Genomic DNA, 24,633 nt, shown 5'->3' with positions numbered 1-24,633 from the left:
AGCAGACACCAACTAGACGCGGAAGTTAGCAACACATTGCGCATGCGTCGATATCCATTTTGGACTACTGTTGCAAGAAAGCAGACAAGGAATTGATTGGAAAGAAACACCAGGATGACGAGTGTTGCCGCTTGTGTTGTCATGCCTTTACATATTTTCCTGGAAGATTGTTAGTTTCTGTTAAGACAAAATGGTTTCCGTCAACTTTGAAGCTTTGCGGGATAGCTTAGCTTGGTAGTGGCTAGCAAACACAGGCGGAAGTGATCAACGCGTCGCTCAGCTGAGCTCAAGTGTGATTTTAAACCGTCGGGATTGTGTGAAAATGTGCGAAAGAACCATAGCAGAGTACGAGGAGGAACTTTGTCGAACAAAAGAGGAGAACGAGCGACAACGTCAACTACTGGACGCTGTTTCCAAGAGGTACCAAGTTGGGTTGCACGGAGCAGGTCAGTAGTCCTCGCATATTTTCATAAATGTTTATATTGATAAATACTATGTGTTTTAATGTTGTTGATAAGTAAGTTGGAGGCGAAGTCATCCAGTGATGGGAGTAGTTGGATAACCACCTCAGGTTGTCAGCCTGCCTCCAGTGTTGATGCTAAATCATTTTCATTTCAAGATGAGGAATAGATGACGATGGCTTTACTGCGGGCCTTTCTCTACCCTCTTTCCAGGCTGAATGACCTCCTAAAAAATAGGTACAACCTTTCATGTCTAGTTTTTGTCATCTATAATGGAGCTCGTCACTTAGAATTGTAGCACCGAGCTGGTTTCTTTGGATTTCTCTTTTTCTATTTTTTGAGACATTGTCAGAATACTGACGCTGGAAAATGCCTCGTGTGACGAAGATTCTTCTAAAGCATATGTTTGTCTTTCTACTTTCTTCCTGCAGATGTTAGCTTCCAAGATCTTCCCCCTCAGCAGCAAGAGTGGAGCTCCACCGCGGAGCCAGGGGAGCCAGAGCACCTCCACGTTAAAGAGGAAGAGGAGGAGCCACAGCACCTCCACGTTAAAGAGGAAGAGGAGGAGCCACATCACCTCCACGTTAAAGAGGAAGAGGAGGAGCCACATCACCTCCACGTTAAAGAGGAAGAGGAGGAACACAGCATCAGCCAGGAGGGAGAGCATCTTGAAGGACCGGAGGAGTTCCCAGTGATTGGCGTCCCTGTGAAGAGTGAAGATGATGAAGATGAAAGTGAGGAGAAGAGAGAGGCGGAGCCTCCGATGAGCAGCTCAACTCAACACATGACAACAGAAGGCGATGGAGACCACTGTGGAGGATCACCAGCAGACAAGCTCTTAGCTCCACTATCAGATAGTGAGCACAGGACGTCACACTCTCCTGACACTGATGATGAGGATGATGAAGACTCTACAGCTGATATGACATGTCACCATGACAACACACGCTTGAAATGCCAACACTGCGACAAGACCTTTGTTAAGAGGGGAAACCTGAAAGTACACGTGAGAAGTCACACAGGTGAGAAACCTTTCACCTGCTCAGCTTGTGGTAAAAGATTCTCACAACGATCACATTTGAAAAGACACACAAGAATACACACTGGAGAGAAACCTTACTCCTGTTCAGTTTGTGGTAAAGGATTTAAAGTCAACAAAGATGTGAAAATACACATGATAAAGCACACTGGGGAGAACCCATTTCGCTGCTCCATCTGTGGTAAAGGATTCTCTCTCAAGGCAAATTTGAAAACACACACACAAATACACACTGGAGAGAAACCTTTTACGTGTTCAGTGTGCGGGAAAGGTTTTGTACAAAATTACAATTTGAAAATGCATTTGAGAAGACACACGGGAGAAAAACCGTACTCCTGTCCAGAGTGTGGTGTGGCTTTTTCCCGAAACGATAATTTGAAAATACACATGAGAACACACAGTGGAGAAAAACCATATTCCTGCTCAGAGTGTGGCGTCTGTTTAGCACGAAAAGATAATTTGAAAATGCACATGAGAACACACGAGAGACCACCACGGAGCTCCTGTCCGGTCTGTGCTGAGGGCATTGCAGGAAAAGGGGAATTGAAAAAGCACATGAGAACACACATTGGAGAAAAACCATTTGCTTGTTCAGAGTGCGGTGCCGGTTTTGCACGAAAAGCTACTTTGAAAATTCACATGAGAACGCACACTGGAGAAAAACCACATCCCTGTTCAGAGTGTGGTGCAGGTTTCGCGGGAAAGCGCGAATTGAAAAAGCACATGAGAACACACATTGGAGAAAAACCATACTCCTGCTCACAGTGCGGTGTAGCCTTTGCACGAAAAGGTACTTTGAAAATGCACATGATGACACACACTGGAGAGAAACCGTATTCCTGTTCAGTGTGTGGCATAGATTTTTCACGAAAAGGCAATTTGAAAATACACATGAGAACTCATACCGGAGAAAAGCCGTTCTCGTGTTCGGTTTGTGGTGTCAGTTTTGCACGAAAAGCTGAACTGCAAATGCACATGAGAGGACACACAGGAGAGAAACCATATCCCTGTTCAGTGTGTGGTGTTGGGTTTGCACGAAAAGGTGAACTGAAAAGACACACGAGGAGACACACAGGAGAAAAACCATACCGCTGCTCAGTGTGTGGAATAGGTTTTGGCCGAAATGGTGATTTGAAAATCCACACGAGGAGACACACGGGAGAGAAAGTGCTGAGTTGCAGCGTGTGTGATGAACGATTCTCTTATAAGTACCAGCTTAGCAACCACACGTGTGCTGGGGAGAACAGCAGCAGGAAGTGAAGCTGTACAATATGACGTGTGACGTGTAACATCGTATTTAGTAGAACACTTGCATGCGCGCGCATTCACACCAGTGAACTCCCAACATGCATTGTTAAAAACTGATGAATCCCGATTCAAGCATTAAATATGAAACCTTATCATAACATTAAGAGTTTATCTGGTCAATTTGTTGGACAAAAACATTTCAAAATGTACCTGCATTGTTAAATAAAGTCACATGGTTGCATTGTACGTCTCGTCTCGTCAAGTGAGTGTTTTGTGACAGCCCGAGTCATCAGCCACTCCCACTTCCTGTAAAGCCACAGCACGTGAGGGATAAATTCTACCGTGACGAGAGGAGGTGCTGAGCAAAGCTGGATAATTTAAGAAGTTATTAAAAGATACTTGGTTAAAACTGACGTGTTAGCGATATAAGTGTCACAGAGGACATAGAGACAAACAACCATTCACACTCACATTCATACCTATGGACAATTTGGAGCGGCCAATCAAGCTAGCATGTTTTTGGAACTTTCAACTTACCTTCTGTTTCTTCTTCTGATCCATGGTCGAAGACTTTTTGTTGCATCATATGAGACCCATTTGAGACTTTGGGAGTCCCAGCTTTCCCCGGACCGCCTGTGCCCACCAAAAGGATCCCGGTGACGGCACACTCCACAGGAGACAGCGATACCGGATGAAGCAGCAATCGGGCCGGAAGCATCACACCAGATGATCACGATTGTCCAAAGCGGTCCCACCAGCTGGTCTCATCCTGGTCAACGCCACAGAAATAAAATATTATTGATCACCCCCCCCGCCCCCCAATTGTTTGTGTACATCGTATTCCACAAGCCAGTCCTGAGAAAGGAAAAGAGGGAGTAGTCTGACGGCACAGGAAAGGAGCCTACAGTATTCCATGCCGAGATGTCACCATGGAGCATTTTAATGGTGGAAGCACATTAGCAAGCTAGCACACAACGTCACAACAACGTCACAACAACGTCACAACAACGTCACAACGTTAGAAAGTTATCAAAGTCCCAGAGCTGATGTCAGGCGGTGCGGCTTCACTTCCTGTCGCCGTTCTCCCCAGCACACTTGTGGTTGAGAAGCTGGAACTGATAAGAGAATCTTTGCTCACACCGGCTGCACCCAAACATCTTCATACTGTCGTGCGTTCGTACGTGAATTTCCGAATCATCTTTTTTTGCATAACCTTTACCACACACGGAACAGCAGTATGGTTTTTCTGGAGCGTGTCTTTTCATGTGGATTTTCAAATACTGATTCTGGGAAAATCCTTTACCACACACGGAACAGATGAAGCTTTTCTCTTCAGTGTGTACTTTTGTATGTGCGGTCAAATTGGACTTCCGAGAGAATCCTTTTCCACAGATGGAACAGGAAAAGGGATTCTCTCCGGTGTGCGTTCTCACGTGGATCTGCAAATCCTGATTGATTCTAAATCCGGTGCCGCATACTGAACAGGAAAAAGGTTTCTCCCCAGTATGTATTCTACTATGTTCTGTCAAACTTAGCTTCCGAGAGTATCTTTTACCACAAACTGAGCACTTGAATGGTTTCTCTCCTGTGTGACTTCTCATGTGCATTTTTAAATGACTACGGTACTTGAAGGTCTTGTCGCAGTGTTGGCATTTCAAGCGTGTGTTGTCAGGGTGACATGTCATATCAGCTGTAGAATCTTCATCATCATCATCATCATCAGTGTCAGGAGAGTGTGACGTCGTGTGCTCACTATCTGATAGTGGAGCTAAGAGCTTGTCTGCTGGTGATCCTCCACAGTGGTCTCCATCGGCTTCTGTTGTCATGTGTTGAGTTGAGCTGCTGCTCGGAGGCTCCGCCTCTCTCTTCTCCTCACTTTCACCTTCATCATCTTCATCATCTTCACTCTTCACAGGGACGCCAATCACTGGGAACTCCTCCGGTCCTTCAAGATGCTCTCCCTCCTGGCTGATGCGGTGGTCCTCCTCTTCCTCTTTGATGCGGGGGGGCCGGGGCTGCTGTTCTTCCACCCTGGAGCTCCACTCCTGCTGCTCAGGGGGGAGATGTTCTTCACTGATATCTGCAGGACACAAGAAGACAAACACATTCTTTAGAACGGTCCATCTGGGTTTGGTCACAGGAGTACCACAAAGTGATCCTGCGTTGCAGTACATAAAATAAAATCCGACCTGAAGTAAAATAAATAAACTCATTATTTATTCTGTACTATTATGTAATGTGTATAACACAGTGACGCAATAGGATCCTGGTTGCATGTGTTTATGTAGGCAGCTAACACATGCAATTGTTTTGCTGGTTAGCTTGTAGCTAATGTGCAGCAAAGATACCAGAGCTAAATGCTTCTTGCTAAGACCGTATTATGGCAGGAAAACGGGCAATACCACATCCACTCGCCGGGAAAGTTATTCCAATGTCATATTCTTGTTAAATGAATCAAATATCAAGCCAGTAAACATGCGAGAGGAAGAACGGAACTAACCTGCTCCGTGCAACCCAACTTGGTACCTCTTGGAAACAGCGTCCAGTAGTTGACGTTGTCGCTCGTTCTCCTCTTTTGTTCGACAAAGTTCCTCCTCGTACTCTGCTATGGTTCTTTCCAACACTACAAATATTTCTTCCACAGCCAAAGCTAGTCGCTGGTTCACCAACGCTCTCAGCATTTGGACTCGACACATTTTCACACGATCGCGACACTTTACACTCACACTCGATCTCCGTTTAGCGATTTGTTGATCACTTCCGGGTCTTTGTAAGCAGCTAGCGAGTTAAGCTAGCCGTTCACAGTAACGATCCTTTCGCAGCGACAAGAGAACAAACTCGACAAGAATTTTCAGTCGTTTCGTTGCAACATTCCCTCCAGCACCAGGGCGACTGGCGCATGCGCCCTGTGTGTTGCTAACTTCCGCTGAAACAGGCTAAGCTAGCTAGTGAAGAACTGATCCCGACGTGTTGAATAGAACTCTTTTACGTGACCAAAATGTGGACATAATAAAGAACAAAATCACGATGGACGCAATCATAGAGACTAATCAACTAATAAACCATGCCGTCTTTCTTTTTTAAAGTGACAGCGAGTTCCTTCGAACAATACTGCCTCCCTCCGGATAGGAGGTGTCCTTGCACTCTTCACCAATATCTACTATATGATATCTGATATAGGGGCTCTTTTACCAGTCAGTAGGTGGCGGTAATGCACACCTGAGGCTGCTTGCCAACCGCCAATAAACAATAACAGACGAAGGAGAAGCCATCGCGCATGCGCCTGTCGCCATTTTGGACTAATTATAGGAAGAGGTGCTTGTCTCGTGTGTTCTGTTTCTACGACATGTTTTTGGCGAGAATTGTTGGTTGCTATGGTGACAAGATCTCCGCGGTGACCTTCCTCGAGGTAGCTTAGCTTGCTAGCTGCTAACAAAGACCCGGAAGTGTGGGTGTAAAGTGTCGCGATCGTGTGAAAATGTGTCGAGTCCAAATGCTGAGAGCGTTGGTGAACCAGCGACTAGCTTTGGCTGTGGAAGAAATATTTGTAGTGTTGGAAAGAACCATAGCAGAGTACGAGGAGGAACTTTGTCGAACAAAAGAGGAGAACGAGCGACAACGTCAACTACTGGACGCTGTTTCCAAGAGGTACCAAGTTGGGTTGCACAGAGCAGGTTAGTAGTCCTCTTTCATGTTTATTAGCTTATTATAACTTGATTCGTTTATTAGCTAGTCCTCCTTTCTTTTCGATGGTTAACACTACTCTAAAAGCCTTTTCTCCGGGAGGGGGGACAGACCCACAAATCAATCGTGTTGATTGCCAAACCAAGATCTTCCTTTTTTAGGAACCCTCCTTTATTGTGGTTAAACACGCGAGAAGTCCACCAAATACAGAAAATGGCATTAAATAATTAAAATAAAATAAAAATCAGAGCTGCGGCCGCAAGGTGGTCGGTGCCAGTGGTGGCGGCAGCCCCCGATCCCGATGGTGGACACCAGAGGTCAGGGCCCCCATCAAGCGTTCCCGTCCATCTCATCAATTATATTTCTTATTTGCTTCTTTCTTTTCCTCAAGAGTGATGAGCAAGGCAGCATTATCCACCACGAGTGCCTTGATATCATCCTGTAGCCCAGGGGTGTCAAACCCATGCCATGGAGGACCAGCTGGCGGCTAAAGCGGGTGATGTTAACGATGAACCTCGTTTGGTTTGAGGGGAGGAGCTCATCAATGAAATCACCTGCTGGAGGAACTGCTTGGAAAGAGAACCTGCAGTGCTTCGGCCCTGTGTCGACACATGTGGTCTAGAACCTTCATGTCATGGCATCATGGACAACAAGGACCTTTCTGGACACTTGAAGACATGTAGTCTTTACCAGGCAAAATGATTTGAGCTTCCGAGTTTGGGAATCGTACCACAGAGCGACTTTCTTTTTTCTAAGTGATTGTGAGAACATCTGCTGGTGGAGGACGATGCCTCCTGTGACCAAGCAAAGCTGGATTTTCTGAAGAATGTTTTTGTCTTACTATGTCCTGCAGAGGAACATCTTCAACCTGAGTGGAGCTCCAGGATGGGGGAGGAGGAGCCCCGGCCCCCCCACGTTAAAGAGGAAGAGGAGGACCACAGCATCAGCCAGGAGGAAGAACATCTTGAAGGACCGGAGGAGTTCCCAGTGATTGGCGTCCCTGTGAAGAGTGAAGATGATGAAGACGATGAAGGTGAAAGTGAGGAGAAGAGAGAGGCGGAGCCTCCGATGAGCAGCTCAACTCAACACATGACAACAGAAGCCGATGGAGACCACTGTGGAGGATCACCAGCAGACAAGCTCTTAGCTCCACTATCAGATAGTGAGCACACAACGTCACACTCTCCTGATGATGATGATGATGATGATGAAGACTGGACGTTCCACCTGAGAAGTCACACTGGAGAAGAACCATATTCCTGTTATTTGTGTGGCATCAGTTTTGGACAGAAATCTGATCTGAGGGTCCACATGAGAACACACCCTGGAGCGAAACGGCATTCCTGTCCAGTGTGCAGAGCGTGTTTTGCAGAAAAACATGACTTAATAACGCACATGAGAAGACACACACACTCCTGTTCAGTGTGTAGCAAGAGTTTTACGCGAAAAACGACTTTGACGAGACACCTGAGAAGACACACTGGAGAGAAACCATATTCCTGTTCAGTGTGTGGTAAAGGCTTTGCGGAAAACCAGAACATGAAAACACACATGAGGAGAATACACACTGGAGAAAAACCATTTCCCTGTTCAGTGTGTGGGAAAGTTTTTGCAGAAAAGTCCGATTTGACTAAACACAGGCGGACACACACGGGAGAGAAAGTGCTGAGGTGCAGCGTGTGTGATGAACGATTCTCTTATCAGTACCAGCTTAACAACCACACGTGTGCTGGGGAGAACAGCGGCAGGAAGTGAAGCTGATAAGATGAATCGTTTCCACGTGCCAACATCAAGCCTGCCACGGAACCAACGCAGGTCACGTGGCTGGCTACGGTTCCCACGGTGACTGTTAAAAAGGATTTGGAACGATTTGACACCATGTAATGATAACACAGTCTTGTTGACATAACATCAAATCTTAGGGAAAACAAAAAAGTTTTTTTTGGCACTCTAACGCCATCATAAGCATGTAAGAACTGTGATGCTGGTTATTAACAATAAAATAGAAATTGATCGATTCCAGCTCATAAACTCAGTTCTTAAAAACTATTTTTGTTGTGGTTATTATGTCTGTTCAACCAAAGCATCTTTAGTTGCCTTAAAATGAAGAAAAAAGGAACAAACAAGGCTTGTCTTATAATTTCGGGAGATCAAAAATGCAATGACGTCTCCTCGCCTGCGGGAGGCAGTAGTGCTAGAACGTACGGTGTCTTTTGTACCGGAAGTACATTCTTCGTCCAGGATCAATTCCACTTATGCTAGCTTAGACTGTTAGCCGTTAGCAAAGAAACCCGGAAACCGCTGGAGGAAGGTCGCAGCGAAACCTTTGAAAAAAGTTCGAAAGACTCTTAGATTATTGCCGCGATTGTTAGCTTGTCGCTGCCTTTTTTGGAGAGCATTTTTGTTTTTTTTAGACGAACCCAGGGGAACCTTGAAGCTTCTCTGGCTAGCTTAGCTTGCTAGCTGCTACCAAAGAGACGCGGAAGTGATCAACACATCGCTCAGCGGAGCTCAAGTGTGAGTGTAAAGTGTTGGGATTGTGTGAAAATGTGCGAAAGAACCATAGCAGAGTACGAGGAGGAACTTTGTCGAACAAAAGAGGAGAACGAGCGACAACGTCAACTACTGGACGCTGTTTCCAAGAGGTACCAAGTTGGGTTGCACGGAGCAGGTTAGTTTAAATGGTTACTAACTTTAGATTTGATTTTATCATGGTGGGGTTTATTTGTTTCTCAACATTTGTTTCTTAAGTTTAAATGAAAAGATGCTGAATCAGACCATGCCTGCATGCTAGTGTGTGTGATTGAGTGTCTAGTTGCCCCTGGGGGTGTCATGCTACCACCAAGCATGTGTTTGTCTTCCTGTGTCCTGCAGACCTCACCTTAGCAGCCGAACAGCACGTGTGGAGCTCCATCGTGAAACAAGGAGAGCCACAGCCCCCCCACATCAAAGAGGAAGAGGAGGGCCACAGCATCAGCCAGGAGGGAGAGCATCTTGAAGGACCGGAGGAGTTCCCAGTGATTGGCGTCCCTGTGAAGAGTGAAGATGATGAAGACGATGAAGGTGAAAGTGAGGAGAAGAGAGAGGCGGAGCCTCCGATGAGCAGCTCAACTCAACACATGACAACAGAAGCCGATGGAGACCACTGTGGAGGATCACCAGCAGACAAGCTCTTAGCTCCACTATCAGATAGTGAGCACACGACGTCACACTCTCCTGACACTGATGATGATGATGAAGACTCTACAGCTGATATGACATGTCACCCTGACAACACACGCCTGAAATGCCAACACTGCGACAAGACCTTCCATGACAGGAGCAACATGAGAAGACACGTGAGAACCCACACAGGAGAGAAATCATTCAAGTGCTCCGTTTGTGGCAAAAGATTTTCCCGGAAGCTAAATTTGACAGAACATGCTCGAGTACACACCGGAGAGAAACCTTTCTCCTGTTCAGTCTGTGGTCGAAGATTCTCTCGAAAGCTAAATTTGACGGCTCATACTCGAACACACACCGGAGAGAACCCTTTTGTCTGCTCCATCTGTGCTAAAAGATTCTCTTCGAAGGCAAATTTGACAGTACACACAAGAATACACACTGGAGAGAAACCTTTTACTTGCTCAGTGTGCGGTATAGGTTTTGTGCAAAATCAAAAGTTGAAAATCCACATGAGAAGACACACTGGAGAGAAACCATATTCCTGTTCAATCTGTGGTATAGGTTTCGCACGAAAAGGTGATTTGAAAATCCACCTGAGGACACACACTGGAGAGAAACCATACTCCTGTGCAGTGTGCGGCGTAGGCTTTGCACGTAATGGTAATTTGAAAATACACATGAGAATACACACGGGAGAGAAACCGTATTCCTGTTCTGTGTGTAGTGTCGGATTTGCACGGAAAGGTGAGTTGAAAATACACATGAGCACACACACTGGAGAGAAACCGCATTCCTGTTCCATGTGCGGCATAGGTTTCGTCCAAAATCAAAATTTGCAAATACACCTGAGAAGACACACTGGAGAGAAACCATATTCCTGTTCAGTGTGTGGTATCGGTTTTACGCGGAAAGGTAATTTGAAAATACACATCAGAACCCACTCTGGAGAGAAACCATATTCCTGTTCAGTGTGTAGTATAGGTTTTGCACGAAAAGGTGACTTGAAAATCCACATGAGGAGACACACTGGAGAGAAAGTGTTTCGGTGCAGCGTGTGTGATGAACGATTCTCTTATAAGTACCAGCTGAACAACCACACGTGCGCTGGGGAGAACAGCAGCAGGAAGTGAAGCTCCGACATTGTGACGTCATATTGTGTGTTGTGTGTGTAACCCAAGTTGGGTGATGTCATATGAGATCTTCTTCAGGAAATAAATGAACCTGCATTGTTAGAAACGCGCACCCTCATACTCGTAGTCTTTCCTCGGCTGGGTTACATGAATACTCGATTATGGATTAAGGATGTCCTACATTTCCTGAAAGTGACCACAATACCGGAATATGTCGGCCAAGCGTGTAATGACACGTGTTCACCGGAGGGAGGCAGCAATGCTAGCCTGTAGTAGCTGTCATGTAAACAAGGTGCTGTTTATTAGTCCTTTTATTCTTTTATGTCACATTAAAGTCATGTAACAGAATGATATTCCACACATTCATTTTCCCTTCAGGATTAATTCACCTCCGGCTATCTTCGCCTGCTCGCCGCTGCCGACCAGACGCGGACTTTAGGAGCGGAGACTGCGCATGCGTTGATGGCCATTTTGGACTGCTGCCGTAAAAAAGATTGGAGCAAATTTTGAGGGAAAACGGTAGCGAGACGACGGACGAGCTTCCTGCAGCTTGTGTGCACTTGTCGCCACACATCTTCGCGTGGGTTGCTAGTTTGAAGACAAGCTCATCTCAGCGAACTTTGCGGCTTCTCTGGTGAGCTTAGCTTGCTAGCTGCTAACAAAGACGTTGAAGTGATCAACATCGCCAAGCGGAGATCGAGTGTGAGTGTAAAGTGTCGTGTCGTGTGAAAATGTGTCGAGTCCAAATGCTGAGAGCGTTGGTGAACCAGCGACTAGCTTTGGCTGTGGAAGAAATATTTGTAGTGTTGGAAAGAACCATAGCAGAGTACGAGGAGGAACTTTGTCGAACAAAAGAGGAGAACGAGCGACAACGTCAACTACTGGACGCTGTTTCCAAGAGGTACCACCCAGCAGGTCAGTTCCAGTCTTCCTCTCACATGTTTGCTAACCACCTTGGAGTAACTTTAGTGGGTGGGCGGATATTGGCGAGACGATGAAAAATTGCAGGCTGTAGGAAGGAAGGAGAGGAAATAAGGAGACGAGAGGATAGGAGTGGCAAGCTAGGTTGAACAAAATGTCAAGCGGAGGAGGCCAGGCAGCCGAGCTGGAACCCCCAGCCCCTCCCCCACAGAACCAACCGCTGTCCCCCAATAAAAAAAACAAATGACACCAACAGGGACATGCCCCCCACCACAGCATCGAGAGAGCATGCTAACACCAGGCCACCCCCGCCCCCACAAGACGACCCAGACAGTAACAGTATGCATGGCCCCACCCGTGTGCTAGAATGTCAAACTTATGTTTGATAGCCAGCTGGTTTCTCCACGATGCTCCTGGATCTGCTGAGGACTTCTGGTTGGTTGCCTGACGTGACGGAGCCAAGCCGGCCTTTTCTAAAGCAGGTCTTTGTCTTCTTGTGGTCCACAGACGTCGCTGAGGAACATCTTCCCTCTGAGCAGCAGGACCGGCGCTCCAGGGTGGGGCGGGAGGAGCCCCAGCCCCCCCACATTAAAGAGGAGGAGGAGGACCACAGCATCAGCCAGGAGGGAGAGCATCCTGAAGGACCAGAGGAGTTCCCAGTGATTGGCGTCGTCGTGAAGAGTGAAGACGATGAAGGTGAAAGTGAGGAGAAGAGAGAGGCGGAGCCTCCGATGAGCAGCTCAACTCAACACATGACAACAGAAGGCGATGGAGACCACTGTGGAGGATCACCAGCAGACAAGCTCTTAGCTCCACTATCAGATAGTGAGCACACGACGTCACACTCTCCTGACACTGATGATGAAGACTCCAAAGCGGAGGCGGCGTCTCACGATGAAAGCAAGCGTTTTAAATGCTCTCAGTGTGACAAGACCTTCAATTACCGCAGCAATATGAAAATACACATGAGGACGCACACAGGAGAGAAACCATACATGTGCTCAGTCTGCGGTAAAACGTTTGCTCACAAGGGAAATTTGACAACGCACACAAGAATGCACACCGGAGAAAAACCGTTTGTGTGCTCGGTTTGTGGCAAAAGATTCTTTCAGCAGTCCAATCTGATATCGCACACGAGAAAACACCGAGAGCGAGAGAAAGCGTTCACCTGCTCCGTGTGCGGTACCGGCTTTGTCCGTAAAGTGGACTTGAAAATACACACAAGAATACACACCGGAGAGAAACCTTTTACATGCTCGGTGTGCGGTACAGGGTTTGTCCGTAAAGTGGACTTGAAAATACACACAACGGTACACACCGGAGAGAAACCTTTTACATGTTCGGTGTGCGGCATAGGTTTTGTACGAAATCAGCATTTGAAAATACACATGAGAACGCACACTGGGGAAAAACCGTACGCCTGCTCCGTCTGCAACAAAAGCTTTTGTCAACGAGCGCATCTTGTCACACACATGAGGACACACACCGGAGAGAAAGTGCTGAGTTGCAGCGTGTGTGATGAACGATTCTCTTATAAGTACCAGCTGAACAACCACACCTGTGCTGGGGGGAACAGCAGCAGGAAGTGAAGCTGCACCGCTTCCTGCTGGGGGGAACAGCAGCAGGAAGTGAAGCGGCATTGCTTCCGATAAGACGTTTGTAACGTTGACGTTCCAACAGTATCACGTATGATGTGTAGAGAACGTCTTCAACGCTGGGGCCGTTTCAATCAGGGGCGGGGCCCTTTCATCAGATGTCTTAAATATGCTAACAAGGTATGACTGAATACTTATAGAACAAACTAATAACAAGAATCCGATTATTCATATCAACGTCTCCCAATATGTAAACTTTCCTCTCAATATAACTTCTTTATATTATGATTTCATTACAAACTTTGAAAAAAGTGTTTTTCTTTAATATTGTTTTATAATATTTCTATATTTTGTTATGCTACGATACAACATTTTGGTGAAATGTTCTTGTTGGATGACAACTTTTTTCCCTAAACATTCTGAGTTTGTTCTTGTCGTCATTCTTGCTGTTTTTGTTGATGAGTATTCTTCTCATGTGCTCCAAAAGCCACCATGGACAGCGACTGTCCGCAGTGAAGCAGCGTAGTCGGCATGGCGTGTCCGCCGTACTCGGACCGCAGTCCGTGTGGAGATGTATCCTTAGTGTGGCGTCAATAAACACGGAGAATGGATCCTACTTCCTTTGTTCACGTTCAAAGTACTCTTGTATGGACAACATGAATGGAAGTGGAGACAAGGAGTATGTTAGGAATGGAATATTTTCTCTCTGCTGTCAACATGCCTTGCTGAAGGAGGGAACATGTTCCATTCCAAACCTTTCCTTTCTCCTACTGTTACTCTCAGTGGAACAGGCCACTGAAGACCAGGTACCAGGCACCCACCCAACCCACAATACACCAGACCCTTACATTTGCCCCCAGGTCTACAGTGGGAAGGCCCCTTCACCAGCTCGCCTGGGAGCTTCTCCACAGGTGGAGGAACATCTGGATGTGAAAAGGAAGACACGTGATGCTTGATTGGGTGGTCATTGCAGGCCGAGGCCGGCGTCTTTATTCAACGATATTTCTTACTTCATTTGCTTTCTGTAACTTCAAAACTCCATCCATCTATCATCCAACATCCAAGCATCCATCCATTCATAATCAACCATCCAACATCCATCCATCATCCATCCATCCAACCATCCATCCTCAAATCATCCATCCACTTTGGTAAACTTGCGACTTTTTCTCCGAAATGTACAATTTTATCCTCAGAAATGAATGACTTTTTTCCTGTAAATCCGATTGGGCACACAAGAGCATCTCCCGATATCCGGTTGGCAGGGTCGATGACGTCATTGTTATTGTTGAGAACCCTCATTCAGTAATGTTCAATAAATAGCGTTCGTTTCGTGTCTCTCAGCTCGGACGCCGAGTAACTAAACAAGTAAATATACTTTCTATAAGGACGCGAGAGGCCGACTAACCTGCTCTGCCTGACTCCACTGGAGGCTGGAAAACGGCGTCCTGGTTCACCTGGTCGCCATTTCTCCTCTTCCGTTGGGCAAAGTTCCTCCTCGTGTTCCGATATCCTCCTTTCTTACACTCCAAATACTTCCTCACGGTTGGCCGAGTACTTGCTTATATCCACTCCCTTATAAAATATGTAGTAAATAAAGAACAACCGCAGTAAGAACCGTTTAAAGGAACTATCTTACAGCAAGCGATTCCCCTTTTCCATTTCCGGCAAACAAGAAAGAGATCGTGCATTCTAAGCAATACTGCCCCCTCCGGTGAGGATGTTTCATTACACCCTATATCTGTAATGTGTGGAGAATGACGCCCCCTCCGGTGATGATCTGTCATTACACCCTCAAGAGATATTATATTTGAGTATTTCAACTTTATGCTGGTAAAATATGAGTTATGACTGTCAATACTTTATTTTTTTTCCATTTTCAGCTAATTCAAATGTAAATGTTCTTGTCGTCTAAGAGAGGAAACCTCGCCAGAGAACACAGTTGAAGTACAACTTTATTAATACTGGAATCATCACAGTGCGTTTTGTTACATCAGCGAGTGACTAAAAGTTAACCCAAGGAAATAAAAGTCTGATTTTTACAACAACAACCAAAAGAAGGAAGACAGGAAAATAATTTGTCAAGAGATTTGCAGAGGCGACTGAACTTTTTTGTTTTTTTATACTTCACAAGAAATGAAGAGGAGGAGGAGGACGAAGAGGACAGCCTTCAAAGACCAGCGACACCTGCTGGAGGACAACATCCGATGCATGACATGCTGGACCGGCCCATCAAACACAATCTGGGGGTCCGGCCTGAGCGACCTCTGACCTCATGGTAATGGAGAGAAACATCTCCGATACGCCGTAAAAGTCTTCCTGGAAGAACGGAAGCCATAAAAGATCTTCACTGTGAAAAGTTTGGAGACGCTTTAGCATCCTCGTCAATGAGAGAGTGTCTCCAAACTTTTGACTGGCTGTGTGTGTCCCAATACTTGTGTCATACGGGCATCTCAGGTCAAAGATATGAAATGAAACAAATCAAGATTATTAAAAGCCAAGCTTCAGGTTCTTTTTGTTTCTCTGTTTTCTATTGTGCTTCTGTTTTATTCCTTTTGCTTTTATTCCACTTCCGGATGGCAAATTAAGTCTTTTCCAATTCAATGAAAACTACTCAGGAGGTGCAGAGCAGCAAGAAAAGGTCATGGGGGGCCACGGGGTGTACGTTATTGCTGTCATCAATCAATCAATCAATCAATCAATCAATCAGTTGCAAATAAGCAGAAGTGTTGATGAAGCCTTGGAAGGGTGAGGCCTACAAAGATGATATGAAGTATTTCAGAGTGCAACACGCATGCCTGCACGCGTGTACGTTCCTAATAAGAAGACTTCCTGTTAGTGCAGTGGCAGCTTCTACACACACACACACACACACACACACACACACACACACACACACACACACACACACACACACACACACACACACACACACACACACACACACACACACACACACACACACACACACACACACACACACACACACACACACACACACACACACACACGCACACACGCACACACGCACACACACCAGAGCTACACAACACACATTTATAGGAAACCACACCCCAACGCTGGATGAAAAGAAGGTGGAAATGTGCGACTGTGAGGCATTACTTCATGGAAAACCAGAACATGGGTTCTGGTGGTTCCTCCAGAACCTTGAAGAGATCCTTCCAGGGATTTTGTGTCTTCATTTTTATTTGTAAGCTATACCAACCAAAAGTTTTGATACACTTCCTCCCTGAATAACATGGAAAGTGTCCCAAGACGTTTGGAGATGTTTGAGACACAGGAGCAGGAGAACATGTCAAAGTGTCTCAAAACCTTTGGAGACGGTTTGGACCAAGTGTTGACTTCCTCATTTAAGAACACGAGAAAGTGTGTCAAAACTTTTATAGACAATTTAGATCCCAAGTTTTGAGACCGTTTCTTAGTGAATAACATGAAAAACTGTCTAAAAACCTTTTGGTCAGTTTTGGTCAAAGGTTTTGAGTCAAGTTCTCATGTTATTCAGTGAGCAAGTGTCTCAAAACTTTTAGAAACGATTATAATCAAAAAATGTTGATACACTTCCTGAATAAAACGGGACAGGTTTTGAGACGCTAACTCACTGAATAGCACGAGGACGTGTCCTAAAACCTTTCGTGGTGAGGGACACATGGGGGCGTCTGTGGAAAGGACCTCTTCAGGCTCACGTGTGAAGTTCTAGCAGGTTCTGATGGCCGGTTCTGCCGTCAAGGAACCCAAACCGATGACTCAGCATCAAGACCGCCTTCTGAGGACGGAACCAGCAACCTTGGCCACGCTGCACCTGAGCCAGGATGACATCATGTGGGCGGAGTTAAGCAGCAAGCACGTCAGCAGTCTCCACGGAAACCGTCTCCAAAGTAAATCTACAAAACCACGCCCCCTGCTGGACACTTCACAGACTTGATGTCAATAAATAAGAACGTCTGGACCGGACGTACGACGTCCTTACGGAGCACACGGCAGGAAAAGCAAAGAAAAATCAACCAAAAAAATCACAGACGTCCTCATCCTGTCGCCATCTTGTCCTCGTAATGTCCATATCCTGTCCTCGTAACATCTCCATCCCGTTCTCGTAACGTCGCCATCCCGTCCTCGTAACGTCGCCATCCTGTCCTCGTAACGTCGCCATCCCGTCCTCGTAACGTCGCCATCCCGTCCTCGTAACGTCTCCATCATGTCCCCGTAACGTTGGCATCCTGTCCTCGTAACGTCGCCAACCTGTCCTCGTAACGTCTCCATCATGTCCCCGTAACGTTGGCATCCTGTCCTTGTAACGTCGCCATCCCGTCCTCGTAACGTCTCCATCATGTCCCCGTAACGTTGGCATCCTGTCCTCGTAACGTCGCCAACCTGTCCTCGTAACGTCTCCATCATGTCCCCGTAACGTCGGCATCCTGTCCTCGTAACGTCGCCATCCTGTCCTTGTAACGTCTCCATCATGTCCCCGTAACGTTGGCATCCTGTCCTCGTAAGGTCCCCATCCTGGTGTCCATCATGTCTTGCTAGTCCTGAGCTGTGTGTGTATTTTTGACTAGAAGTTACATTCAGACGTAAATAAATGCTAATTTAAATGCTTCTTCCCAAATCCCAAACTTCCAGTCCATCACTGAAGCGACGACGCCACCCACCGTGCTAACCACGCGTTGCTAGTCGTCCTAGCATCCTGCTTGGCCAAAGTTGACTTCCTAAAAGAAGCGTAACTTCAGAAGAGTAATACGTAATAACGTTCATGTTGCCGTTTATGAACACCAACGTGATGAACATCCATCATCTTCTCACGTCTTAAAACGCAGCCTGAGCCGCCAAAGAGATGCAGACCAACGCCAGCTTCCTTAGACGCGTCGCTTTCTGGCTTGGACAACTTCTTCGACTTCCTTCAGATTCATCCTCATCACTTCCTCTCATCTTCATCACTCGGCCTCCTCATATTCCAACTGCGTGAAAAGTGCTTCTTCATCCCAACATCCTCTCCATCCCAGCAAGAAAATAAAACACTTATTGCTGCCTTTCTCACTCTTCTTCTCAGCGTTCCTACAAAATATATATTATGTATGTATATTCATATGTACTAGTGTATTCATATTCTATATTCATGGAGGTGTGTGTATGAAGGTATCTGGACGCTTCCCTCACGGCGGCCAACAAGGAGAACGACGTCAATAAGGAGAACGAGAAGAAAGAACACCACGCACAAGAGAAGAAGCCTCATTGGCTCACAGGCTGGCCTGCAGCGGAGCCCCACCCACCCGCACGCACGCACGCACGCACACACGCACGCACCGAGAGACAGCGGCACGGTTCAATGCCGACACGCAGGCCGACCCGCTGAGGGCGCCGTACGCGTCAGCTCCCCACGCCGCCACCCGAAGATTCAGTTCAATGTTGAAATCCAGCAGGTCATGTGACACTCTAACCTCGCCCCTTCCCCGCACAGGCCCCTCCCCTTTCTCTCCATCCCGGTGTTCCCTGCCCCCCATGTTATTAGACAGCCTGGTTAACTGGAGAAGATGCTAGAAGGTCCCGTGTGGAGTCCAGAAGAGAAGCATGCGTCCGACACACACTAATGGCGGCCGCTAGGAGTTAGCATGTTAATATTAGATATGGTGGACCCTAATGGCGTCTTCTTCTTTTCATTTGAGTTATATGAGAGAATTCCCCTACGTGGTTAAGTTCCCAGGCCACCCGGCCACCCGGCCACCCGGCGACCCTCCCCCTTCCCGACGGGACTCCGATCACAAGATGCGCGGCGCCGATCGGTCGTTGGAAACGGTCTTGCGGAGCCGGACGCCTCTCCGGATGGTGGTCAGCATGTCACCAGATGAGTCCTCCGCCCCCTCCGCCCCCGTGGTGGCATCGTCAAAGCCGGCGGATGCGGGGGCGGGGTCATCCGGGAGGGCGGGGAAAGGGAACTGGCCCTCGCCGAGGGCGTGGGCGCTGGCGACCAACTCGCCGATCTTCTCCACGAGGCTGTGCCGGTTGGCCGCGATCATCTTCTCCTCCTCGGACCCGCCCCCCAAGCTCATGCCGTGCTGCTGGGCGTAGACCTCCAGCGCCGCCCCGGACCCCCAGGCGGTGTTGGGCAGGCTGAGGCGCTTGGGCGAGGCCTTCACGTAGTCAAGCACGCCCTGTGCGTCGTCAGCGCCTGTGAAGAAGACGCACTCCTCGCTGCCCACGCGCACCGGAACGCCGCCCACGTAGGCGCCCGCCCCGGGGGAGTGGGAGTCCCCGGGAATGGTGGGGGTCTTGACAGGCACAATGGGAGGCCGGATGGGAATGGGGCCGGCGCTGGACAAGGTGCGCCTCACACCCGGTTTAGTGGACGGGGTTCTACGAATGGTGGCGGTTCCCGGAGTCCCTGATCCGCCTCCCCCGGCTGCGGGCTGCCCGGCAATCATGTGGCCCCCCGAACTGAGGACCCCGCTGGGCAGACCGGCAGTGCTGGCGGGCCTCTTGGTCTGGATCATACGACGGTAATTCTGGGCGATGTTGGAGTGACGAGGAATAGTGGAGGACTTGTCAAAGTCCGACTGACCATCTGGACCTTCAGCATCGCCGTTGACCGAGTAGCAGTCGTAATCGGAACCTGAGCGGGAAAAGCGGGACTCGGGATCAGACTGGAATGCAGACCAGGCCCGAAGGACAAAGCGACCCACCTTGAGAAGGGATGGTGTCCTCCGAGCAGGACGGGGTGGTGGTCTCTGTGCTGTACCCGCTGGAGTACTGCAGCGAGTCCCTGCTGCTCTTCTGCTGCTCCGTGCTCAGACCTCGGGTCAGGACCATGGCCAGGTCGCTGGCTGCTGGAGACGCCTCGTCTCCGTACTGCAGACAAGACAGGCTGTGTTGTCATGGACTCTTTCCTGGTGGACCCCCTCTGATCCGCCCCCCGCCCCATCAACCCGCCAGGCTTTGCCACACGGCTAAAGCTAACTGGATGAACGCTCATATGCCCTCTGCAGGCTTCACTACACATCTTAAACTAAAGCTGATTGTCCTCACCATCAAATAGGCTAACCTAGCATGATGCTAGCCCAGAGCTACCTTGGCAGTGATGGCAGCTGAGGACATCCTGGGTCTTTGGCCGTCGTCGGCGTGCGAGGGGCCGGCGTAGCCCTGAGCGCTGGGCGAGCCCTCGTTGAGTGGCGCTTCCTTCCTCCTCTGAACGACGGTGGCGGGGGCGGGGGCGGGGGCGGCGGCGGGCTGCTCGTAGGAAGCTGCTTTGGACCAGTCCTGAAGAGGCGAGGGAGTTAATAACCAGGAAGTGGCCTGATAAAGGGGCGTGTCAAAGGCAGACTTGTCTATCCAGCAGTTTGACGCTCGGGGGGGGCGTGGCCTGCATTTTGGAGCGTAGCGTTTGATTCGTTCAGGCTGAGACGCCCCTCCACGGCCTGCTTCCTTTCAAACGGTCTCCAGATTGTAAAAGTCAGCAGCGACACGAAGAAGACGGCATGGGGGCGGAGCCAAACGGATGAACATGATGCAGTAATTAAAGCCTGAGTGAATGAATGAATGACAAGCCAGGCAAAGCAAGCCGATGGGGAACAAACCTTCCAGATAGGAACCTTGGATGTGGGAGAGGAGGAGCCGGACCCGGGGGGGCGGTAATAGGGTGGGGACGCAGTAACGGGAAGAATGACAGAGTGAGGCCTGGGGGAGCCTGAGTGAGAGAGAGCGGGGCGGAAGGTAGCGAAGGACGAGCCAAACTGCGGGACGAGAGACAAGGTCACATGGTCATCATCAGAGCGGGTGGGGGGTGGGGGGGTGGGGGGTGGGGGGGCTGGGTAGAACAGCACAGCAGGTTAGCAAGATGACCACACAGCCAAAGATGCTTTCATGCGGCGTGATGAAGCAAAGTAGAAGGTGGATGCTACTTTGTGTTAGCATGGCATGACTGCTACCTCACAGTACCTCGAATCAATGTATCAGTACTTCTGATATCGTCCAATCATTGTATCGGTACCTCTAATCAATGTAAATACAAATACAATTTAAACCAAGATGAATTCAATAAAATGTCAAATATAATCCATATTTATTTGTGGAAAATAAAGACATAAATCCAAGCCCTCTCTGCTAATAATTGTAGTACTGTCCATCATCTTTATGAAATATTCATCAATTATGTAGTATATCACGTATATGATAATATAATATATAATGAATAACACGATATTATAATGTGAAATACGTATATGATATAAATACCATTGATATTATTGATCCATAAAATAGGACATAAAAAGTGTAAGAAAAGAAACACACCCATCATGGGGGGGGGGGGGGGGGGGGCCTGTCCATCTGCTAGGAAGGGATGGACGATTATGAACGCCGTGATCACATGACAGTGAAGTACTCACGGCGGTGGGCGAGCTGCATTCGCTGACCGACTGACACGTCTCCGAGGCCTCCGATGACGCCGAGCTGGACGACTTCTGCCGGCCGAAAGACAAAAGCGGTGAAGAGGAGGAAGGCGGCGACGCCAGGGGGCGACTTCCCTACCTGGCTGGTGAGGTCAGAGGGCATGGGCGAGGGCGGCTTGGAGTAGATGTTGGCGTCCTGGGACACGAAGCCCGAGTCGTGGGACGAGACGCTGCTGAGGCGGTGGGCGGCGATGCCTCCCGCTGGCGGGGGCTGGCACGGCAGGCTGCTGCGGTAGCGATAGGAGGAGGAGGAGGTGGGTGAGTGGGGCAGCGAGCCGCCGCCCCCGCCGCCGCCCCCCGATGAGCAGGAGGCGCTACTGTGGGCGCTGTTGACGCTGCTGTGAGGGGGGGCCAGGCGTGATGCGGGGGTCGTGAAGGTGATGATTTGATGGTCCGGGCGCGTGGAGGTCAGCGACAGGCCGCCCGTCAAAAGGTTACGTTTAGAGAGAAGAACATGGCGGAAAGAGGGCGCACACACGCACACACACACACAAGATACACACGGGATGGAGGGAAAGAATGGGTGGGGTGGGGGGAGGGGGGGCAAGGGGAGAGTGTAAGATCATGAGCATCAAGGTTACACACATACACACTACACACATACACACTAACACACGCTGACACACACTGGATTGTGTACTTTGAGGCACGCATACACACTACAAGACAAAGATACACACTGGAAGGACACACACGTTGACAAACTGCTCCTCTTTCATCTAAACACCTTGGAGCTCTGTCAGCGTCCATCATCGTTATGGACGCGTCACCTTAACGTGTGTGTGTGTGTGTGTGTACATGTGTGTGTGTGTACCTGCACATGCTGCTCTTGCGTGAGCTGGAGCTGCTGGGGGACGAGGGCGGAGTCTGGTAGGACCAACTGTAGTCCGACCCCTTCAGATCCTTGATCACCTGAAGTCACATGACACATCCATCCTCAGTGTGTGTGTGTGTGTGTGTGTGGTGCTGACGTGTGCGCGTGCTAACATGTGTGTGTGTGTGTGTGTCACCTGTTCACTGGCCGGGGGTAGTTTGTGAGGGTCAGAGGTCAGCACGGTGAGGTCATCAATGATGGCCTGGAGGTGTGTGATCTCTCCCAGCATGGCGATCTCTCCGTTCTGGCCAAAGACAAAGACGGAGGGACGGCGGCTGGTTAGCTTCCAAGCTCGCCGTGCCAACGTAGGCTCCGCCCCCTCTGCCTACCACCACGGGCTGAAGGAAGCCGATGAAGGTGCAGAAGCGACCCCTCTCCTCCACCAGGGCGCGGCGCACCGCCTGCTTCTCCGTCTCCTCCATCAGCAGGCACATGTCCGTCACGTCCTGCATGGCGCTGTCCAGCTGGGGCTGCAGGTCGCCCCGCCCTGGCGCACAGACACACGCGTGGGTACTACGGTATACGTCTGTCCACGGGGGGGCAGCACAGCGCTAGCATGTCAATCGGTGCTACTCCAAGGTGGGTCAGGAAGTCAAACAGGAAGTCAAATTCACCAATATCATCTTTCGCCTGACTAATAAAATTTTTTTATCAATTTGTTTCCATTCATTCTTGTTATTTTCAAACTTTTTATGCCAATTTTTTGGCACTTTGGACACAACTTGGAAAATAAAATGTACATAAATATTGGTGGCAAAACAATAAAACATTGACTACAAGAAATGATAATAATAATAAAATAATAAAAATAAAGCCTTGACTTAAATGAAAGTGAAAGGAAACGATGATGTCAGTCATGGACTTGATGCGTGCCGCCAACAACGACGCCTTGTGCTTTTCCAGCATGCAAACAGGGCGACACGTGCTTTGCGTGGGCGTCTCTTTTAGCGGCCAAATGTCGCCACAAAGGTCGTGACTCGTGAAATGGAGAGTTGAGCTTGTTAACATGGAGCCTAGTTAGCTCTCTGGCCTGGCGGGAAGGAGCGCATGCAGGATCGGGATGGGCGGGTTGGGACTACACGCTAAGATGGAGACGCCTGGTCAACGCGTGATGATGTCATCACGTCTCCGACCGGACACGCCCACACTTACCCTGCATCTCTATTGGCGGCGGCAGCCAGCAGAGGGGGAGGGGGCGTGGGGGGAGAACGGGGAAAAGTGAGGTTAGAAAAAAGCATAAAGGTCACGTGATCCACGTACGTTTCATTCGCTTTATTATCCTTCGTCTGCTTTGCATGACTCATGACTTACTTTCTGCCTGGCAACCGAACCGATGAAAACACCATTATGATTGGCTGAGGAATTAATGTGCGGGGCCTGTCTGTGGCCACCAGATGGCGCAAAAACCTCACATCCATAATTCCAACACTTCATGACGTCACGTCTTTATGCTAATCAGAATAATCAGAATAATGAATGAACGCTTTAAAATATGCAAATACGGCTAAATACCTGACAACTCAAACACCATCAAATCATCAAATAATGCCTTCAACAACAACAATAGTAATAATAATAATAATAATAATGATTTTATGGTGTTTAATAATCTAGTTTTACAAATAAAATAAATAACAGCAATGAAATAAAACAATAATTATAATAAAATAATAAATACATACAATAATTATTCAAATAATATTAATAATAAACACTTAAATATATGAATAATAGTCCTGTGATTGGGATAGGCTCCAGCATACCCACGACCCTCGTGAGGATAAGTGGTAGAAAATGAATGAATGAATTATAGTAATAATAAAATGTATAATTCCTCATTCTTTTCTACTTTTAAAAACGTATAAAAAATGGCGTGGATGAAGATGAACGCTCTCTCACCTTTACGAGCTTTCTTCTGGAGCTTCATGGTGTCCGACGACTTCTTCTTGATCTCGTGCCGTGACCGCTTGTATTCTTGAGCAGGACCAGAGAGAGAGAGAGAGAGAGAGAGAGAGAGAGAGAGAGGGTGAGCGACGGAAGGTGGACAACCTGACACTTGC

The 24,633-nt window shown here is 48.2% G+C and overlaps 6 protein-coding genes across 8 annotated transcripts in view; 4 read left to right on the top strand and 2 right to left on the bottom strand.

Annotated features, from left to right (window-relative positions):
* Positions 1–59: 59 nt before the first annotated feature.
* Positions 60–4,703, top strand: LOC131131829 (uncharacterized). Its single transcript, XM_058076770.2, has 2 exons — positions 60–446; positions 893–4,703. The coding sequence occupies exons 1-2, from the start codon at positions 323–325 to the stop codon at positions 2,758–2,760; spliced, it is 1,992 nt and encodes a 663-aa protein (XP_057932753.2). The 5' UTR covers positions 60–322; the 3' UTR covers positions 2,761–4,703.
* Positions 3,708–5,706, bottom strand: LOC144894402 (uncharacterized). The gene is made up of 2 exons (XM_058076786.2): positions 5,249–5,706; positions 3,708–4,828 (listed from the first exon to the last, which is right to left on the bottom strand). Exons 1-2 carry the CDS (start codon positions 5,442–5,444, stop codon positions 3,813–3,815), a joined length of 1,212 nt encoding a protein of 403 aa, XP_057932769.2. The 5' UTR covers positions 5,445–5,706; the 3' UTR covers positions 3,708–3,812.
* A 326-nt stretch (positions 5,707–6,032) lies between these two features.
* LOC131131844 (uncharacterized) lies at positions 6,033–8,520 on the top strand. The gene is made up of 2 exons (XM_058076794.2): positions 6,033–6,422; positions 7,286–8,520. The coding sequence occupies exons 1-2, from the start codon at positions 6,227–6,229 to the stop codon at positions 8,185–8,187; spliced, it is 1,098 nt and encodes a 365-aa protein (XP_057932777.2). The 5' UTR covers positions 6,033–6,226; the 3' UTR covers positions 8,188–8,520.
* A 119-nt stretch (positions 8,521–8,639) lies between these two features.
* Positions 8,640–10,948, top strand: LOC131131835 (uncharacterized). Its single transcript, XM_058076779.2, has 2 exons — positions 8,640–9,103; positions 9,307–10,948. Exons 1-2 carry the CDS (start codon positions 8,980–8,982, stop codon positions 10,725–10,727), a joined length of 1,545 nt encoding a protein of 514 aa, XP_057932762.2. The 5' UTR covers positions 8,640–8,979; the 3' UTR covers positions 10,728–10,948.
* Positions 10,949–11,216: 268 nt separating this feature from the next.
* Positions 11,217–13,859, top strand: LOC131131840 (uncharacterized). The gene is made up of 2 exons (XM_058076790.2): positions 11,217–11,642; positions 12,156–13,859. Exons 1-2 carry the CDS (start codon positions 11,459–11,461, stop codon positions 13,235–13,237), a joined length of 1,266 nt encoding a protein of 421 aa, XP_057932773.2. The 5' UTR covers positions 11,217–11,458; the 3' UTR covers positions 13,238–13,859.
* Positions 13,860–17,630: 3,771 nt separating this feature from the next.
* Positions 17,631–24,633, bottom strand: part of LOC131131825 (protein MTSS 2-like) — a 20,636-nt gene continuing 13,633 nt past the window's right edge. The window contains exons 6-15 of one of the 3 annotated variants that reach the window (XM_078793548.1): positions 24,473–24,547; positions 22,903–23,060; positions 22,710–22,817; positions 22,514–22,611; positions 21,779–22,037; positions 21,637–21,711; positions 20,827–20,982; positions 20,321–20,509; positions 19,936–20,101; positions 17,631–19,865 (exon numbers count right to left, since the gene is read on the bottom strand). In XM_078793548.1, coding sequence (XP_078649674.1) covers positions 19,015–19,865; positions 19,936–20,101; positions 20,321–20,509; positions 20,827–20,982; positions 21,637–21,711; positions 21,779–22,037; positions 22,514–22,611; positions 22,710–22,817; positions 22,903–23,060; positions 24,473–24,547 — 2,135 coding nt within the window. In that variant the 3' untranslated portion in view covers positions 17,631–19,014. The remainder of the gene's footprint in view (positions 19,866–19,935; positions 20,102–20,320; positions 20,510–20,826; positions 20,983–21,636; positions 21,712–21,778; positions 22,038–22,513; positions 22,612–22,709; positions 22,818–22,902; positions 23,061–24,472; positions 24,548–24,633) is intronic. The other 2 variants (XM_058076756.2, XM_058076757.2) reach the window with 2 other exon arrangements.

This window comes from Doryrhamphus excisus, linkage group LG1, assembly GCF_037039965.1.
Source record: "Doryrhamphus excisus strain RoL-2023G ecotype Guam linkage group LG1, RoL_Dexc_Guam_v1.1, whole genome shotgun sequence".
Lineage (NCBI taxonomy): Eukaryota > Metazoa > Chordata > Actinopteri > Syngnathiformes > Syngnathidae > Doryrhamphus > Doryrhamphus excisus.
Note: the sequence above shows the minus strand (reverse complement) of the source record. Positions and strands in the feature narration are given on the sequence as shown.

Excerpts from the sequence above, each read along its gene's own strand:
- LOC144894402 (XM_058076786.2), bottom strand. The coding sequence starts at position 5,444 with ATGTGTCGAGTCCAAATGCTGAGAGCGTTGGTGAACCAGCGACTAGCT. Across the intron at positions 4,829-5,248 it reads AGTTGGGTTGCACGGAGCAG|ATATCAGTGAAGAACATCTC; the intron begins GTTAGTTCCGTT and ends TGTGTCCTGCAG.
- LOC131131840 (XM_058076790.2), top strand. The coding sequence starts at position 11,459 with ATGTGTCGAGTCCAAATGCTGAGAGCGTTGGTGAACCAGCGACTAGCT. Across the intron at positions 11,643-12,155 it reads CAAGAGGTACCACCCAGCAG|ACGTCGCTGAGGAACATCTT; the intron begins GTCAGTTCCAGT and ends TGTGGTCCACAG.
- LOC131131844 (XM_058076794.2), top strand. The coding sequence starts at position 6,227 with ATGTGTCGAGTCCAAATGCTGAGAGCGTTGGTGAACCAGCGACTAGCT. Across the intron at positions 6,423-7,285 it reads AGTTGGGTTGCACAGAGCAG|AGGAACATCTTCAACCTGAG; the intron begins GTTAGTAGTCCT and ends TATGTCCTGCAG.
- LOC131131829 (XM_058076770.2), top strand. The coding sequence starts at position 323 with ATGTGCGAAAGAACCATAGCAGAGTACGAGGAGGAACTTTGTCGAACA. Across the intron at positions 447-892 it reads AGTTGGGTTGCACGGAGCAG|ATGTTAGCTTCCAAGATCTT; the intron begins GTCAGTAGTCCT and ends TTCTTCCTGCAG.
- LOC131131835 (XM_058076779.2), top strand. The coding sequence starts at position 8,980 with ATGTGCGAAAGAACCATAGCAGAGTACGAGGAGGAACTTTGTCGAACA. Across the intron at positions 9,104-9,306 it reads AGTTGGGTTGCACGGAGCAG|ACCTCACCTTAGCAGCCGAA; the intron begins GTTAGTTTAAAT and ends TGTGTCCTGCAG.